Source organism: Pan troglodytes, chromosome 9, assembly GCF_028858775.2.
Source record: "Pan troglodytes isolate AG18354 chromosome 9, NHGRI_mPanTro3-v2.0_pri, whole genome shotgun sequence".
Taxonomy (NCBI): Eukaryota; Metazoa; Chordata; class Mammalia; order Primates; family Hominidae; genus Pan; species Pan troglodytes.
In genome coordinates this window covers 30,650,200-30,668,121 of record NC_072407.2, presented here as the reverse complement: position 1 = coordinate 30,668,121, position 17,922 = coordinate 30,650,200, and the positions used below count along the sequence as shown (strand labels likewise).

At 35.0% G+C, this 17,922-nt stretch overlaps 1 protein-coding gene across 3 annotated transcripts in view; it reads right to left on the bottom strand.

Moving 5' to 3' along the window:
• Positions 1–634: 634 nt before the first annotated feature.
• ANO3 (anoctamin 3) overlaps positions 635–17,922 on the bottom strand; it is a 473,946-nt gene continuing 456,658 nt past the window's right edge. For all 3 annotated transcript variants that reach the window (XM_054661268.2, XM_001134720.8, XM_016920588.4), the window contains 4 exons: positions 16,167–16,314; positions 7,718–7,798; positions 7,442–7,547; positions 635–3,666 (listed from right to left, as the gene is read on the bottom strand). In XM_054661268.2, coding sequence (XP_054517243.1) covers positions 3,484–3,666; positions 7,442–7,547; positions 7,718–7,798; positions 16,167–16,314 — 518 coding nt within the window. In that variant the 3' untranslated portion in view covers positions 635–3,483. The remainder of the gene's footprint in view (positions 3,667–7,441; positions 7,548–7,717; positions 7,799–16,166; positions 16,315–17,922) is intronic.

Below are 17,922 nucleotides of genomic sequence, written 5' to 3'. Positions count from 1 at the left end.
GGATGGCAAGATGCAAGTGTGTGTATGCACACCCACACACAACACACACCCTAGGCTTATATTAACTTGCCCCCATTTGACAGGCTAGTCAATCAAGCCATATCAGTTAAGCAACTCTGCAGGCCACCTGGATTTTCCATTTTGACTATCATTAAAAAAAAAATGGGCAAATTGGCAGCCTCTTTTTGACAGTTGGCTATGGTGCTCCTGCATGTCCTCCCTCCTTAGCATGCATTGTATCTGTGCTAAAATTCCTGTCTTAAAGAGATTTTGATGGTGATTGATGGAGCCAGCATAAATGCGAAAGAGAAAGGGCTTATGTGTGATGACAGTATTGTTAACCCTCACAAGAACTAATCAAGCTTCTTCTCTTATCTGTGTCTAGTACAAAGCATTAGATATGTGTGATTCCCCACCAGCACTTTATAATGTGCAAACGCCTTGAAGAAAATGATGATCTTTTCAGAAGAAAGTCAAACCTTTTTAAGAGTACGGTAATGGCCTGCAAGAATAAGAAGCTAGCCTTGTAGAGTTAAAGAATGAACAACACCCCCTCCCCATAGAAAACAAATTTCAATTTAATATTTAAAAAGCAAGCAGAATTAAACTTAACATGCAAATTATAGGGAAAATACCATATCAAATAATAATTTATTGAGTGAAAAAGTTTTCTATTCATTCCATCATACAATAGATTGTGCTAAGAATCATTTTGGAAGAATGTGCAGCATTCAGAAATTGTATCTCATCATGCAGTCACTCAGCAGCATTTTATCTAATAGTACGTGCACAGACTCAGACAATTACAAACTATTTCAGCCATGATCTATGGTGATTTTCCACACATTGTACAGTGAAAGCTCTTCAGCTTGGAACAACTTGTCAAGGCAGACTGCATGCACATATATATTAGTTATTTGCTTGAAAAGACAAGTTAGAATATGAAAATATATAAGCAGCATTCATGTAATACAGAATTCCTGAGAATAGTGTGTGCTATAAATCTTTGAGAAGTAATTTGTATTCATATAAAAACCATGATATAAAACATTTCTCTCAACTAAAACAGAGTGATCTAAAACTAACACACTGCAAGGGGCTGTCAGTATTTACTGTCAACAGTGATGAAGGCATAACTAGATTCTATTGCACTGTTTTGCAAAATAAACATTTCAGACAATTTTTTCTTTTTCTGTTTTTCACATCTGTTTCAAAAGTATCAGAGAAGGCATTTTATAAATCAATGTATTATAATTTTTAAATTAAAATATTTTTCTCTTTTCATATTTTTCTTTCTAGTTGATCAATATGGTTTTAAACCCTAATGGGACTATATAAAAAGGAAAGGAAATACTTCTTAAGGATAGAGCTATCATTATTCTTTATACTACTGTCAGACAAATGTTGCTGTTCTGTGGCCCTAATTTGGAAAAGATGTTGGTTGATGTTATTATTAGGTAGAGAGAGTATTTATACTGAGGCAGGTGTATACATGTACCTAACAAAGAAAAAGAAATGCAGATGCTATAAAAATGGAGGAGTGTAAAAAACTCCCTTGTACTTAGTGGAATTAGTTGCTACGATTGCTACAAATAAGGCGGGGGCGGGGGGGGAGCATGAGAACCTCTCTGGAATCTGAATGGAAGAGTTTCACATAACAACGGCACTTGAGGGAAGTTCAGAGTCTGAGGCCCTTTGCTCAGAATCAGAGGACAAGGAGGAAAGTGAATATGCTTGACAAAAACAAACAATGAAACAGCTATCATCTATCCACGTTTCTTCTGGAGAGAAAGAAGGAAAAGCTAACAAAACATTTTCAGTGTTAATATTTAGAAAATAGTTTTCTAGTAAGAGAAACATAATCTTACTAGAGAAATACTGGCATATATATGTAGTAGCTTTATTTCCATTGTGTTTGATCTGGTCTTTTATATGTTAGAAATAATGGTGCTTTGCTTGATTGGACAAATAATAACAATCATAGTAACCATAAATATGTATGTGTGCATATGTGTGATTTCCTTGTTTTGCAAAGAAACGTCTTAATTTCTACCATACATTTACTTCAGCTCTTCTCTTTCTTCCTTTCCAACCTCCATAGCTTATGCCTCCTCTGAACTTTCTTGAGTGCCCCATCACTCCTGCCTCATCTGTCTGTGGAACAGACATACTCATAGATACAGAGTTGACGTTGAAATAGAAATTCCACAACAAAGCAAAATTATGTCTTTTGTGATTAATTTGACTTTGTTTCTAGAGCGTTGTTAAAAATAAACCAAAACAAAACTATCAAAGAAATAATAACATAAAACTCCCTTCAGTCATGAAAAAAGAAACTAAAACACAAATGTTTTTTCTTTTTTTAGCAAATAATATAGATTTATATTCATGCATTATTTTCATTAGTTCATGAGTAAGAGTGCACATTGTTGAAAAAGCGTTAGTGTTGCAGAGCATCTGGCCTCAGTTTTCCCGAATAAACATATTACAATAGCAAAAACTGGTGTCAGAGCTGCATAAACCACAATGTATACTACGTACTGTCAAGGTGCAAAGGGACAAGGAAAACCAACGTATTTACAGCATTTCAAGTTAATATTCCGTGAGAGTTGTAATAAATCATAGAGAAAAAATTAAATATACTATAAAACAGCCTTCCACAATAAAGTATGGATTAGTTGTGTTCTAAACTATATAAGAATAGCCATTCATAGTTTATAAGTATGTGGCTTTATTGGCATTTAGTACAAAAAATTGCACTGCAACTGGCTCTGCCAGGGGTAAAAGAGACTTGAAGTAGCCAAAGCAATGGAATATTATTTCAATGAATGCTGTTCTTTTTGGAATCTTAGATTTTTGGTTTGACTACTAAAGGTGATGTGCAACTCTTCAACTGCATAGTCAATGTAAAGCAGCATAAATCCCCTGTGGCACAGATCCATAATCTCAGCAAGAGACATGGACAATTCCTACCAACCTGTAAACTGAAGGGATGTAGAGTTCTGGCAGCCAAGGCAAGGATTTGTTTAAGTCATTTCTTATAAGTATCTGAACTCAACCATACTTTCCAAAGTCAAATTAGTATGTGAGTGAAGACTGCATGATATTTTAAGCCATGCCTGGCTTGTGCACATTTACATGGAAATCTGTCTTTCAAAACCTCACCACCCTCTTTCCCATTACACTGCAGTTGATGGAAGGCAGAGTTCTCCAAGCATATATCTCCCTGAGACTGGTTCTGAGAATTACATCCTGGCTTCCTGCAATGTCAATCTAACCCTTTTTAAGGTCGTCAAGTCATTGTTTTCTTCCCTACAAGTCTGGATATTTCAAATCCCAGAGATGGCTGTGATACATTTCCAAGTAGCATATTATACATGTGGTTTGCCAAGTATGCCTTCCTCCTAGATTTCACCTAGCATTCAAAGTTGCCATCATTTCTTCCCATTAATGTTATCACCCCTAATGGGTAACAGGTGTCAACTAAGGCCATTCATGGTGAACAGGCTGACCACTTTTTCTCCGTTGTTGTTGCAAATGTTCCAGTTCAGCCTCATACATCATTTCTTGAACTAAGTACTTCTCTCGTCGTATTCGGTCATGTAGACCCTTTGGTACGTCTGGAATCAGGTATGCGATGAATGACTTAATCCCAAAAACAAGGTGCTGCAAATTTAAATGTGAAAAGGACAGTTTTCAAAGATTCTGAAATGCTAATTATAAAACAGTACAACAATGAACAATGTTGCATTTGCCTTGAATCAAGCATCGGAACTTAGTATGTACCATTTAGAATATTAATATTTTCAAAAATTATATTGAAAACACTACTGTTGCTTTCTTCCTTAAGTATTAGGACAAAACAAAGAATTACTTCCTCTTATTGCTGCAACATGTTGATATCACTTTATAAGCACTGAATAAATCTTAAATTCACTCCTATAAAATCTTTACATATTATGAAATATTACGACATGAATTGTTACACACAGATGAGAAAGATCATATCCAGGGAGAACCCATGTCCAATAGATCATAACACATATCATGTAAACCACATAGAATGCAGTCTGCCTGTTATGCTAGCATTAGACTCAAACTCAGAAAATGCATTTTTCATGTCTATTAAGTTCATATATCATCATAGCTGCTTTAAATATTTTTACCTTTATTACATAATAATTCTATGATAAAAAACATATTACTTTTATTTTATTATTACTTCTTTGAGACAGCATCTCATTCTTTTGCCCAGGTTGGAGTGCAGTGGCATATACACAGCTGACTGCAGCCTCCATCTCCTGGGCTTAAGCAATCCTCCTGCCTCAGACTCCCAAGTAGCTGGGAGTACAGTTGCCTGCCACTACACCTGGATAATTTTTTTAAAAAAATTTGTAGTTATGAGGTCTCACCACATTGCCTAGACTGGCCTCGAGCTCCTGGGCTCAAGTTATCCTCCCGCCTTGGCCTCCCAAAGTGCTGGGATTACAGGTGGGAGCCACTGCTCCTGGCCGATATTTTGAAAAATGAACTGACAAAAGTAATGCATTAAAAAAAAAAAGCAGGAATAAAACTCAAAGGTAGTATGTCTGTGGTAGGAAGTATACATGTTGAATGAGGCTGCTTGAATCTGAATGCTATGCTTATTAGCTGTTTTAACCTCAGGCAAATCACCTATATTCTGTGTTATATCCCTAAAGTGGTGATAATAGTAGTACTTCTTAAAGGTTGGCATAAGTATTAAATGAATATATATACACATACACACACAAATACACATACACAATATACATATACATGTTTGTGTATGTGTGTATATATATATATGTGTGTGTGTGTGTGTGTATGGCTCAAGGATTGCTTGTCATAGTGTGAGCCCTGCTTAAATATTACCTCCTGTTATTATAAATGCATCCTGTTTTTCCTATGAAGAGTAGATCTTTCAATTTCTCAGAAAGGAAAAAACATGATACTAATAGAGTTAGCATAACCTGTGGAAAATAATACATTCCTAATGGATTCTTAGTAGATAATAGTCTATGAAGAATTCAAGGTACTTTAACTGGGCTTATTATATGTGTCCCAAGAGACTGTACTGCAGAGTAGATCATAATAAGGCAGGTCATATTTTTCCATATAAAAGCAAATAATCAGAAGTTTCTTTCTTGATAAAATGTTTGATATTCACAGAAATATCCAGGAATGTGCCTCAAGGGTATAGGAATAAAATTAAAAACATTTGCTATAATTAAATTAGTAGGGATATGCTTCAAGTCCCTGAGCAAAAAATAATTCAGTATAGCTTTTTTTTGGACGGAGTTTCACTCTTGTTGCCCAGGCTACAGTGCAATGTTGTGATCTCAGCTCACCACAACCTCCGCCTCCTGGGTTCAAGTGATTATCCTGCCTCAACCTCCTGAGTAGCTGGCATGCACCACTGCACCTGGCTATTTTGTATTTTTAGTAGAGACGGGGTTTCTCCATGTTGCTCTCGAACTCCTGACCTCAGGTGATCCACCTGCCTGGGCCTCCCAAAGTTCTGGGATTACAGGCGTGAGCCACCACACCTGGCCAAGTTAGTATAATTTTAATAACACTGACTATTAGAACTTAATGCAGAAGTATTTTATAATTAAAAAGTTTATTCAACTCATTCTAAATGGCGCTCTAAGGGGAAAATATTTAATACAATAAAAGATAGTCTCTTCAATAAATGGTGGAGGGAAAATTGGATATCTATGTGCACGAGAATGAAACTAGACCCCTATCTCTTACCAAATTCAAAAATAAACTCAAAATGGATTAAAGACAAGTGTAAGTCCTGAAACTATGAAACCACTAGAAGAAAAACACTGGGGAAATGCTTTAGGACATAGACCTGGGCAGAGATTTTTTTGGGGTAAGAACTCAAAAGCATGGGCAATAAAATCAAAAATAGACAAATGGGATCATATCGAGCTAAAAAGTTCCTGCATGGCAAATAAAAAAAATCTACAGAGTGAATAGACAACTGATAGAATGGGGAAAATATTTCCAAACTATCCACCTGACAAAGGATTAATACATTTGATGAAATATCATACGGAAGACAGAAAAAATGTTCTAAACGTGGCTCAATCTCATGGCTAGCTCTCTATATATCTAAAAACAGTAAAATGGGTAAGGCACAAAATAAGTTTCATGAAACAATACCATTGAAGTAATTTTGAAAAAGAACACTCAAATTAATACTATGTATTTTTGTTTGTAAACAAACACATATGCAAGTAAATATGTGGAAGAATTTATACAGATGAAAAGGGAGTGGATGTTTTTGGAATGGGTGGATAATGGAATTAGCAGTGGTGAAAGAAGAAGAAAAAAATAGTGAGGAAATTACATGGATCAGTGATGACAGTTTGCTTTGAATCCATGCACTCTATTAACTTTGTTCATTTGAGCTCCAAAATAAGATGGGGGGAGAAGTGTAAATAAAAACACAACAGAAGTTTTTTTAATCACCGGGTTGGAAATATGCCTTAACTCTTATGTTAGACACTCTCACTTCATCAGGAGACATGTATATAGGTGCAAAGTCGTTAAATAACAGAATTTCAGTCCTCGATGATACCCTTAGGGGTAAGCATTTCATTTTAAAGATGAAGGATACTTCACTAAAAAATTTGAAGTACTTTTTGGAGATCAGTTGAGAGGTGTATTACCTTTAAAAATATTTGTTCCAAAAGTCTTAGTCATAGCTACCTTTTCTCTGAATTAATTGGTGTGGCCATATAAAACAGATTCATTTAAAGTCTTTTTATTGACCTTAGTGGTACCTCAGAGAGTAGATACTCAATATATCCCAGTGCTGAATTATTCACTGTATTGAAATAATTATATGATAAACAAGGCAATAATACAATAGCTTCTGCCAAATTTCTTCACAGGATTACAATCAGATATTATTGTATGGATCTGATAAAGTCTCTGAATTTTTAAATAAAATGTTCTCAAGCACAATTTATTGAACCATCCAGTGTTGCTTACACAAATATATAAGTGATCCACTGTAATTGGAATTGATTGTTCAGAAAATCAGTTTTTTCCATCCCAATGAATCGATATGGATTCTTTTATTGGATGATGAAAATCATCCTTTCCTTTTTAAACTTGGTTACTAAAAGGCTCAAAAGTAGGAGGCTCAAAAGTTTTCAGCTCAACTGTGCAGTAGCTTTTTTATTAACGCTGATTTCCTGGTATTTAAATTAATGTACACTCTTACATTATTCAGCTCTTGCTTTTCTGTACTTGTAATAATGCTTTCATTGTATTAAAGCCTTTTACGGGACCTACTTAAGTGTTTTTATGGAAGTCTGTGAGGAACTGATTTCAAAGAGGCAACTGATAAATCATTTAGAAAAGCATTTATCTATAGTAATTTTCATCTCAGCTTGCGACTAACCTCAAACACAATAATGAAGGCCAATCTAGCAGCAAGGATATGCCAGTATTGTAAAGTAAACTCATAGGGTTTGGAACTCCAAGGGGGGCCTCTGTAGTCTCTGTACCTGAAATCCACAAAAACAAAGAGAATGACAAATAGAGATCAACGAGTGGAGGCCTGAATTTTCTTGATTTGCCAAAATGCCAAAATAACAGTTTAAGTGTCCTCATTAACATGCAGGGGGGAGTACATGGAATGGTGAAAGCAAGCAGGAAATATAACTATTATAAGTACCTGCAATAACCAGATTTTCCCATACCAAGCTCACTCAGGTCAAAGAAGGATAGGCTATTGTTGACATATCCCTTCAAGCAACTGGGAGAAAAGAAAAATATCATGTGATTCAAAGATTCATAGGTTTCTAGCCTAATTATTTTATTACAAATGCCAGGATTTTACAAATGTATTATTTTTTCCATTCTAATGATAAACTTTTAGCAACCAAGCTCTTTTATTCCATTCCCTAACTCTCATAATTGTACCTTAATGAGAGAGATTCCTGCCCTGCCATTTCCTCCCAATAATTCCTATCTTGCCTTTTCATCTGGTTTATGTTTATTAAGTAGTTACTACACACTAGATATTTTGCTAATTACTTTCTATGCATTAAAACTCTATAAAATATGTTTTATAAATATGCATGCACATATTATTCAATTATAATTAAGTAGTTAATAAACATTGCTTATTTTTTACTTAACTTATTAAACATATATATTTATTCAAGACCTATGATTTTCTGGAAAAATTATCGATGCTTGATACTTAACAGTGAACAAAACAGGCAAAAACCCCTATCCCTGTGTAGCTTACATTCTAGTAGGGTGGGAGAGGGGAGAGATATGCACACAATAAACATAATTAATGAGTAGATTGTATAGAATGTTAAAATGCAGTAAGTGCTATGAAAATAAAAATGAAGTAATTCTTCCAGATCGGATATTGTTAAGTCAGCATTCCTACGGTAACAAAAATCAAGTTTTTAAAGACATTGAAGATGTATGGAAACAAGAACTAGATGAATGAATGTTCCAGAGAGAGAAAAGTCCTTCCTAGGGAAATTGGCAATCACCTATTCTTTCCCTTTCCTGGAGGCATTCATTTATCAAATCTTGGTGAATACTAAGAATTAGGCTCAGCAAGTCAGAGTGTCTCTACCAAGGGCAATAGAAACCAATGAGTTTTACCAATTGCATGGGGCTGATGTGACAGATGGGAAGGTACAGAAGCCCCAAATGCCTGGATGTTTTTCTCATGAGATATTTGCTAAGTTCTTGGGCAGCCTGGAAAGCTGGGGGTGGGAGTGATTTGATTTTCAAAAGGCAGAATGAAATCTTCTAGAGTGTCACAGCACTTAAGAGAAAAAGGCCTTCTACAAATCCTGCTGCAAGAAGGAGGGGGCCTGCCACTAACACACAGCCTCTCAAACTTTTGAGGCAGTGGGGGGCAGAAAGATAAGTTTAAATTTTCTATAGACCACAAATGAATCTCATGACCAAGTGGAGCTAATTCTCAAAGTTTTGAGGCAGTGGGGGGCAGAAAGATAAGTTTAAATTTTCTATAGACCACAAATGAATCTCATGACCAAGTGGAGCTAATTCTCGCAATACAAGGTTTTTTCTATCATATAAAATCGCTCAGTGGAACTCACTACATTAACAGAACAAAAAGAAAATCATATGATCATATTAATAAATAAACAAATGTTTTATAAAATTCAACTGGAGACATAATAAACTCTATTCAACAAACCAAAAATCTGGTAGGATCTTAATCTGATGAAGAATATCTACATAAATACATATAGCTAATATCATATTTAACAGTGAAATGCTTCATATGTTGAACACTTTCTCCTGAAGTCAGGGAGAAGACAAACATTTCTCTTGTAACTATTTCTATTCAACATTGCCTACACAAGTAGAAGAAAAAGACATAACTGGAATTAACATAAAGAAACAATATATAAATATGACTTTATTCACATATGGTATAGTTATATACATAGGAAATATAAAATAATCTAAAAACCATTTGAATTAATGAGTGAATTTAGCAAGGTCACTAGATAGATACAAGGTCAATATAGAAAAATATTTCTATATACTAGCAGCAAACAAAAGAAAATAAAATTTAAATAAATACTATTTATAGTGACATTACAAATACCAAATATCAGGGCATAAATCTAAAAATGCCATATAGGACCTCTACACTGGGATCTAAAAACAAACAACCAAACCACATGTCTCAGAGAATTCAACAAACGCTTAAATAAATGGAGTCAGCATGTTTAAAGATTGGTTGTTAAAATGTCAATTCTCTCAAATTTTTAAAAAATGGTAACTGATAAATTAAATCTAAAGTTTATATGTAAATGTAAAGAATCTATATTAGCAACGTCGATGTTGAAGAAGAAAATGTACAGAAGATTACAGCACATAATATTGACTTACTGTAAAGTTACAGTAATTAAGACACTGTGATCTTCATACAAGGAAAGGCAATAGACCAATGAAGAGGAGATAGTTCAAAAACTGATTCACAAATACACATTCACCTGATTTATGACAAAAATGGCACTGCAATCCTTGGTGAAATAATTGTCTTTTCAAGAAATGGTGCTGGAGAAATTGGATGTTCTTAAAGAAAGTAATGTAAAGTTTTGACCACCTCACAACATAATAGATTAGGCTAAGGGAAATTGGAATTAGGGGTTTAAAATTTCACGTAGAGTCCTTAGGGTAGACTTTTTTAGGAAGATAACACGAGGAAAGATTAGGAGTTGAAAGAGGCAGCCGTGAGGGTATCTGGGGATGGACAGTTTCAAGCAGAAAAAGCAGAGACCTTGGCATGTACTGGGGACTGTGAGAGGGCAGTGGTGGTGGAAACAAAGGGAGGGAGGGAAATAGTGTTGGAAAACGAGCTCAGAGAAGAAGCTCCCTTTGTATGAATTTAAGGAGGATTTTGGCTCTTAGAGTGAAATAAGAAGACACTACTGTGTTTTGAGCACATGAATTACATGAATGAACTTAAGTTTTAAGTAAGATTATTCAAGGATCCAGGTGAGAGATGGTAGTGTCTTGAGCTAGGTGGTGGCAGTGGAAGTGGTATGAAAAAGGGATGTTTAGAAAGCAGGGTCAACATGTTTTCCAGTGGATTGTGTGGGGCGTGAAAAAAAAAGTATTCAAGGCTGATTGCCAAGGATCATGGCCTGAGCCACTATAAATATGAAATTGCTGTGAATTGATATGGGCAAGACTGAAGGTTAAGCAGGATTGGATGAAATTTGGACTTTAAATTTGGGCATGGCAAGTTTTAGATGTTTATTAGACAGGTAAGAGGAGATGCCAAGTAGACAGTGGAATATTCAAGGCTAGAATTCAGGTATGAGCACAGATCGATCCATGAAACTGAATTAGATGGTCAAGGAAATAAATAGAAATATGGATAATAAGTCCATAGATTGAGCCCTTGGGGAACTCCAAAACTAAAGCTGAGAGATGAGAACTAGCAGACATGACTTGGCAGGTGTGGCTGGTGGGGTAGCAGGAAAACCGAAATTATGTGGCTTTCTGAAAGTCAAGTGAATAAAGTATATTAAGAAGGGAATGCTCAATTATCACATGCTGCTGAGAAGCCAAATGATGTGAGAACTAGAGTTGACCAGTGGGTTTGACAATGTGAAAGTCATCATGACATCTCAACGGAGCCATGGGGCATACACATTATCGAAGAGAGTTTAAAAGGGAAGAAGAGAAGGGGAATTGGAGAACATAGGAACAGAAAACTCTTTGGATGTAGTTTTTGTTATAAATGGGAGCAAAGACATAAAGATGTAACTGGAAGGCAGCCGGGACAAGGGAGGACTTTATCTATTGACTAGAAGAATAAAAGCATGTTTCAATGTTAATGTGAAAATGTAAATAGAGGCAAAATACATAATGTATGAGAAAAAGGGGTGAATTACTAGAATGATGGTTTCAGATAGGGAAAGAAGAAGAGATCCAGGGCACAAGTGGAGGAATTTTGCCTTCAATATGGGAGCACAGATGGTTCTATTTCTAGGAACTTGGAGGAGGCAGGCTACATGGGACACATACTGTAGGTAGGAAGATGTGATAATAGACGTCTGTGGAAGATCTTTTCTAATTGATTCAATTTTTCTTAAGTAGGAAGCAAGATCAGGTCAGAGTGAGAATAAAAAAGGAGGTTCAGAAGGCTTGAGGAGCAAGGAGAAGCTATGACAAACTTCTCTAAAAAAGTAGACGGGCAAATGGACTAGAAAAATAAAATACATTTGTCAGGTCCACACAAAGTATGTGATACAAACTTAAAGTGAAACTAGTCAGTGTGGTTGTTCATTTTCCTTCATTCACATGCAGCTGCATGAGTGCAGTGCAGAGTAGACAAAGAGTCTGGAGAACCAACGATGTGATTCTGCAATTCCGTAACAAAGTGAATGGGGGAAAGGACCTGCGTATCCAAGGAAGTGGTTACGGTGATTGGACAACTGGTTTGTAAGATGGTTAAGGATGGAAAAGAGGACATCAAAGGAAAGGGGAGGGGCAAGAATGAGTTATTATGACCAATGCTTTAGAGATCCAGGTGAGTTCAAAGAATTGTTAAAATTAATTTTTACAACAACCTTAAAACATATATATTTTATCTCCATCATAATGATTAAAGAATTGAAGTTTAAAGGGACTAAGTAACTTCCTGTAGGCCTATAATTCCAAAAACGTTTGCCCTCAGAACCCCTTTGCATTTAAAAAAATTATTGAGGATCTGAAGAAGCTTTTTTCTTTTTTTCACAGAGATGTATCTATTGATATTTTAACGTACTTGAAATTAAAGCTGAGAAATTTAGAAAACGTCTATTACTTCATTTAAAAACAAAAATAATTTATATTAAGGTACATTAATATAAATACCCGTTTCTTAAAGAAAAATACCTATATTTTCCAAAAGAAAAACATGGTGAGAATGATATTACTTTAAATGTTTGCAAATCCCTTTAATGCCTGTTTTAACAGAAGACGGCTAGGTTCTCATATCTGGTTCTATATAAAATCTGTTGCAATATGTTGTTTTGGTTGAAGAATAAGTAGAAAATCTGGTCTCATATACTGACTATTTTAATAGTATGTGAAACAATTGTGGATATTTTTCATTGACATTCCGTCAAAGCTCTACATGTGATACTTTATAAGGTTTAGTTGCAATGCGGAATTTTAAACCATATCAATGACGTTTTCATTCTGCTACATTAAAATCCCTAAGTCTAACTTGCATTTTAAATTCATCTTTTATTAATTCATGATTTTATAACATCAAATATGGGTTATTTGGAAAATATTCGTTCCTGGAGCCATGCAGCTCTTCCAAATATTGACATATTTTTTACTATAGATCATGAAAAAACTCACAATTGTTAATATCACCATTTATTTTTATCAGAAAAAAAATCAAAAGCGTTGGGAAGCTTTTAGGCTCAAAGTGGTAAACAAAAGTTATCCAAAATTCTTAACTTTCACTTCAGTGCTTATACTTTTTCAATGGCAATAAATATGGCAATTATTTTCTTTAAAATGACAGGCTAGTAGTGAGCATTCTGTAAAAGACTGCTAAGTATCCAAGTCTGAATAATCATAGTTTGTCTGGCAATCATTATTTCATGTTGGAAAAAAGTTTGCTCAGTTTGTAACTCCAATGATCACATGAGTATTTTTTTTTCTTTGAGACGACCATTACACTTTGGCATTCAGCAGAAAGCGGTTTATGCACACTTCCTATTTTGTCACATAGAATATTTAAAAGGCATCTATTCAATAGTGGAGATTGTATTAAATCAATAATTATTGCTGCTTCACTGAGGACACACTGAACTTCTTACTGAAATTTTTTATGTTGGCCAAATTATGGTGAGGAATACAATCACTAGCAATACTGTTTGGTGCCACTGCCTTTAGTTATGCAAAACTACCAGAAACTTTATTCACCAATATTTTTGGATCACTAGGGAAAATGTCAATATATGAAAAGGGCAAATGATATCTTAATTTCAGTATAAAAATTGCATCGACTTCATGGATCCCTGAAGGAGATCTGCAGACCACATGTTAAGAAGGACTGCCCTCGGAACCTAGATTCAAACACGCATCTATCTGATTCTAAACCTTGAATTCTTAATTACAGAGCTATGCTTGCTTCACTCCATTCGTTGTCCATACTAGAACCAATAATTTATCATTTCACCTACTCTCTTGCCAATATCCTCCCCTCCCACTGTCATCTTGTTCTTCCACCTTGCTCCGAAAATTTCCAATCTGAATGAATCTATGCCAATTTAGCTGCTAAGCATACGTGGAAAATAAACAGGGTGCTCCTCTGAATGTGTGGTGTCAATGTAACATAAGTCCTCCACATCTTTGCTTGAAATTAGTCTATATTCCTAACCGATGAATATGGAGAAGATGTCGGGCGCTATCTACATGAAAGGCAGGCGCTATCTACATAAACGCAGAGTGCTAGATACCCAGTCAATCTCATTTTCACCTGCCACTAGGTGGCAGTGAAGACACTGGCAAATAATGCTATGGAAGAGGGCTCCCTAACAAGCCTGTATATTTTAAATCCTTAACATCTGCTTCTAGATTATTTTGAATTAAGAAAAAACAGGGTTTTTAAAACTACTAATACAAAATCCCTCTTACACTTAAATAGTGCTTTAGAGTTCATAAGATCTTATTTCGGACACCATTTCTTAATCATAAGGGCTATGAATATATATATATTTTTTGAGACGAAATTTTGCCCTGTCGTCCAGGCTGGAGTGCAATGGCACGGTCTTGGCTCACTGCAACCTCCCCCTCTCGGGTTCAAACGATTCTCCTACCTCAGCCACCCGAGTAGCTGGGATTACAGGCGCCCGCCACCACGCCCAGCTAATTTTTGTATTTTTAGTAGTGAGGGGGTTTCACCATGTTGGCCAGCCTGGTCTGGAATTCCTGACCTTGTGATCTGCCCACCTAGGCCTCCCAAAGTGCTGGGATTACAAGCGTGAGCCACCGCGCCCGGCCGAACATTTCTTATTATGAACCAACTAGGTCCAGATTAATGACATGCCTTTTACTAAAAAGCAGAATACAGGATAAGCATGTCTAAGTTTAGAACTACAGAAGTTTAATATTTACTCATTCTATATTGTTAAGGGCAGAAATAATTAAGAACAGATTATCAAAAAAGTCAGATTCTACTGTTATATACCTTTAAAATGTGTACATGAATAGAATACATCTGAAAAGATGGGTTCAAAATATTAGTAATATGTATTTCTGGAATGGAATTATAGTCTCGTTTTGTTTTTGCTAGGGTTTTTATGGCCTTTTATTCTTCTGTATTTTCAATTATCTCTAAAATAAAGTAGACAATTTATTATAAAATTTAAAAAAAAGGCAAAGTTAGAACTCGAACCTAAAATGTCTGGCTTCAAGTTAAAATCCTTTGACAAGACCCCACGATATGCAATACATAAAGGAAATATCCATCCCTTTATCACCTATCTGAAACAACTGAGACATTTATATCCAGAAAGGTATTTCATTGATCTGAGAAAACGTCAGTTCCTCAGCAGAGTTAACAGCGCATTTCCTCCTATTCCAGGGCTCATCCTGTTGTGGCACATGCCCTGCATCTGGATCAGCTGCACACCCAAAGCTACTCCTGAAGGAAGCAGGAGAAGCAGCTTCTCCTGTCGCTTCTTCCACATCTAAGGCTGATCTCCAGCTACAGCTCTGTTTCATGTGCCTCCAACTCCTCTCCGTTCCTCAAATCCAATGCCCTCTTACATTTTTCCCCCAATACCTTATTTAAATAAGGAAAGAGCTGAGAAAACCTGTATCACCTAAAGCAGTGGTTCTAAACTGGGTAATTTTGTCCCCCAGAGGACATCTCGCAATGCCCAGAGATAATTATGGTTGCCACAACTTGGGGAATAGCGAGGTTACTATTGGTATCTACTGGGTGGTGACCAAGGGTGCTGCTAAACATCCTGCAATGTACAAGACAGCCCTCTGCCCTCCATGAAAAGACAGAATTACCTGATCTAAAACGTCAATAGTGCAGAGGCTGAGAAACTATGTTGCAAAGAGTGGACTTAAATTTTAAAAGAAAATACATGGGAGACAGGATTTTTTTGCGTCCTTAAAACCCCCAGTTGTAAATTCCTTTTGAAAATCTCTAGTCATAGAGCTGACAGTTCCTTCAAGTTCTGCTTCTTCCCACAAACTAGCACTGCTCCATTCAGCAGTTTGATTAGCCAGTATAGGTTGCAATTTCCCCATCTATACGGTAAGAAGATTGCATTCTTCTTACCATCTAGATGGTAAGAAGTTATTCTAAGATAACTTCTATTTACAGAATGTAACTTCTAAATATATTTTTAATACTTTGATACTTGTGATGCATTTCCAAGTAAAAACAGTAGATGGACTCTAAGATTATTTGCTATAATAACACTGTTGTCCTTTTTACCTTGCTTGATTTCACCTAATAAACACATTATAAACGCAATGCTTAGAAACACCACCCTTAATGGTCACAGAACAAAACTTCCCAGTAAGATTCTATTTTAATTACAAATGTAAAACATATCAGGAAAATGTTTAAATTTAAGCCTTACTTTTCACTTGGTTCTACATGATTTGCACAGGGGCCATATTTGTATTCATAAACAAAACGTGGGATGTAATCAGAAGTAATAGCAATTACAAATGCATTGGTGATCACAGCCAATATACCGATTCCTTCGAGAATTCCAAGCCAGATACCTGGTAAGAGAAAGATTAATCATGGTGAACAAAAATGAAGAATATGAAAACCCTGTAATTAATCTTATTTTGGAAATAATGTTTTACTTATGTTGGAACCACAGCTCTGTCCACTATGTGCTTTCTTATTATACTATCTCAATACAGACATTATAGCTATTGAATACACTTTTTCCACAAAGAGAAGATAGATCTCGTCTAGAAAGATTTAAAAATTGCAATGCCATTAGGACTAGGTTCATGTCTGCAACAATGAGACATAGCACAGGTGCACAGGTGCACAAGATATTTCAAAGTCTAATTTACAGAACTTGCTGAGGCAATAAAAATAGTACATAAGAATCTTCAAGTTCTGCATGGTTATGCACACTGTGAAATATCTGCATTCACTCTGGGGTTTGTCTTTATCTTTGTCAAATGTCTTTTTAAAGTTAAAATACAAAAAAAGCAAAACTAGTCTGGTGGTAAGACCTGAAAAGTTCTAGTAGACATTTTTTACTTCCTAGGAGGTCAATCTGGCATCATGAAAATACATACACACAAAAAGCTTTTGAAGATATATAGTATATAGAACTAGTATACTATTCATTATAGTCAAAACTAATGTTTTCAGTGGGATTAAACTTAGTTTTAAAAATATGTATGAGAAAAAAATATCCTGGAAAAAATGCTCTACAGCACTAAAGGTGATTATGTAGCATGCCAACTTTCTTTCCTCCCACACTTGGCATTTCAAAATTTTTATGATGTACTACATTGATTTGTAATTAAAAATAATAATTTAAAAACATGTTAAAGTTTACTTGATGAGGAGATCATAAGACAAGAAACCGATAAAAATCATATTTGAGTACATTAAAATTAAACATTTATTTTTACAAAAGTCACAATATTTAGGCAAAAGAAAATATTTTGGGAGAAACTATTTGGTTTACAAAAACTGACAAAGGGTTAACATGCCTAATATACAAAAAGATCCTAAGATGTTAATAAGATAAATGAGCAATTTGCTTTCTGAATTAAAGTAACTGATAAAAAGAAGTTTAAATCACTAGTATTCAGAGAAATGGCACTCAAAAATAAGATTTTAAAAAATCCAATAGATTGACAAAGATTTGAAAGTCTTACAAAATCTAATGCTATTTAGGGATTGTGGAAACAGAAACTCCTTTACAGTGTGACTGGAAGTGTGACTTGTTACAACATTTTTGGTAATTAATCTGATACATCTTAAATTAAAATATGCAATCATTTTAATCCTACTTATTGGGATCTATACTACAGATACACTATGCAAACACATATATATGATATGTACTACATATGTAATAACTATGTACATATTTATATTTATAGCTATGACTGTATGTTTATTCCTGCTTATAGTGGGAAATAAGTAAATGGTTATAAAATTTATGGTGTATCAGTATTATGAATATTACTATTCTATTAAAATAAATTAGATGAATATGTTTTGAGCTGGAGAATGTTCATGAAGGAAAAACAATGCAGAATTCTGCATATGTGTACAAATATATTTTTTGTATATTTCTATGAGCAAGAAAAACAATGGCAAAGGATACATGCCAAATTGATAGCACTGATTCC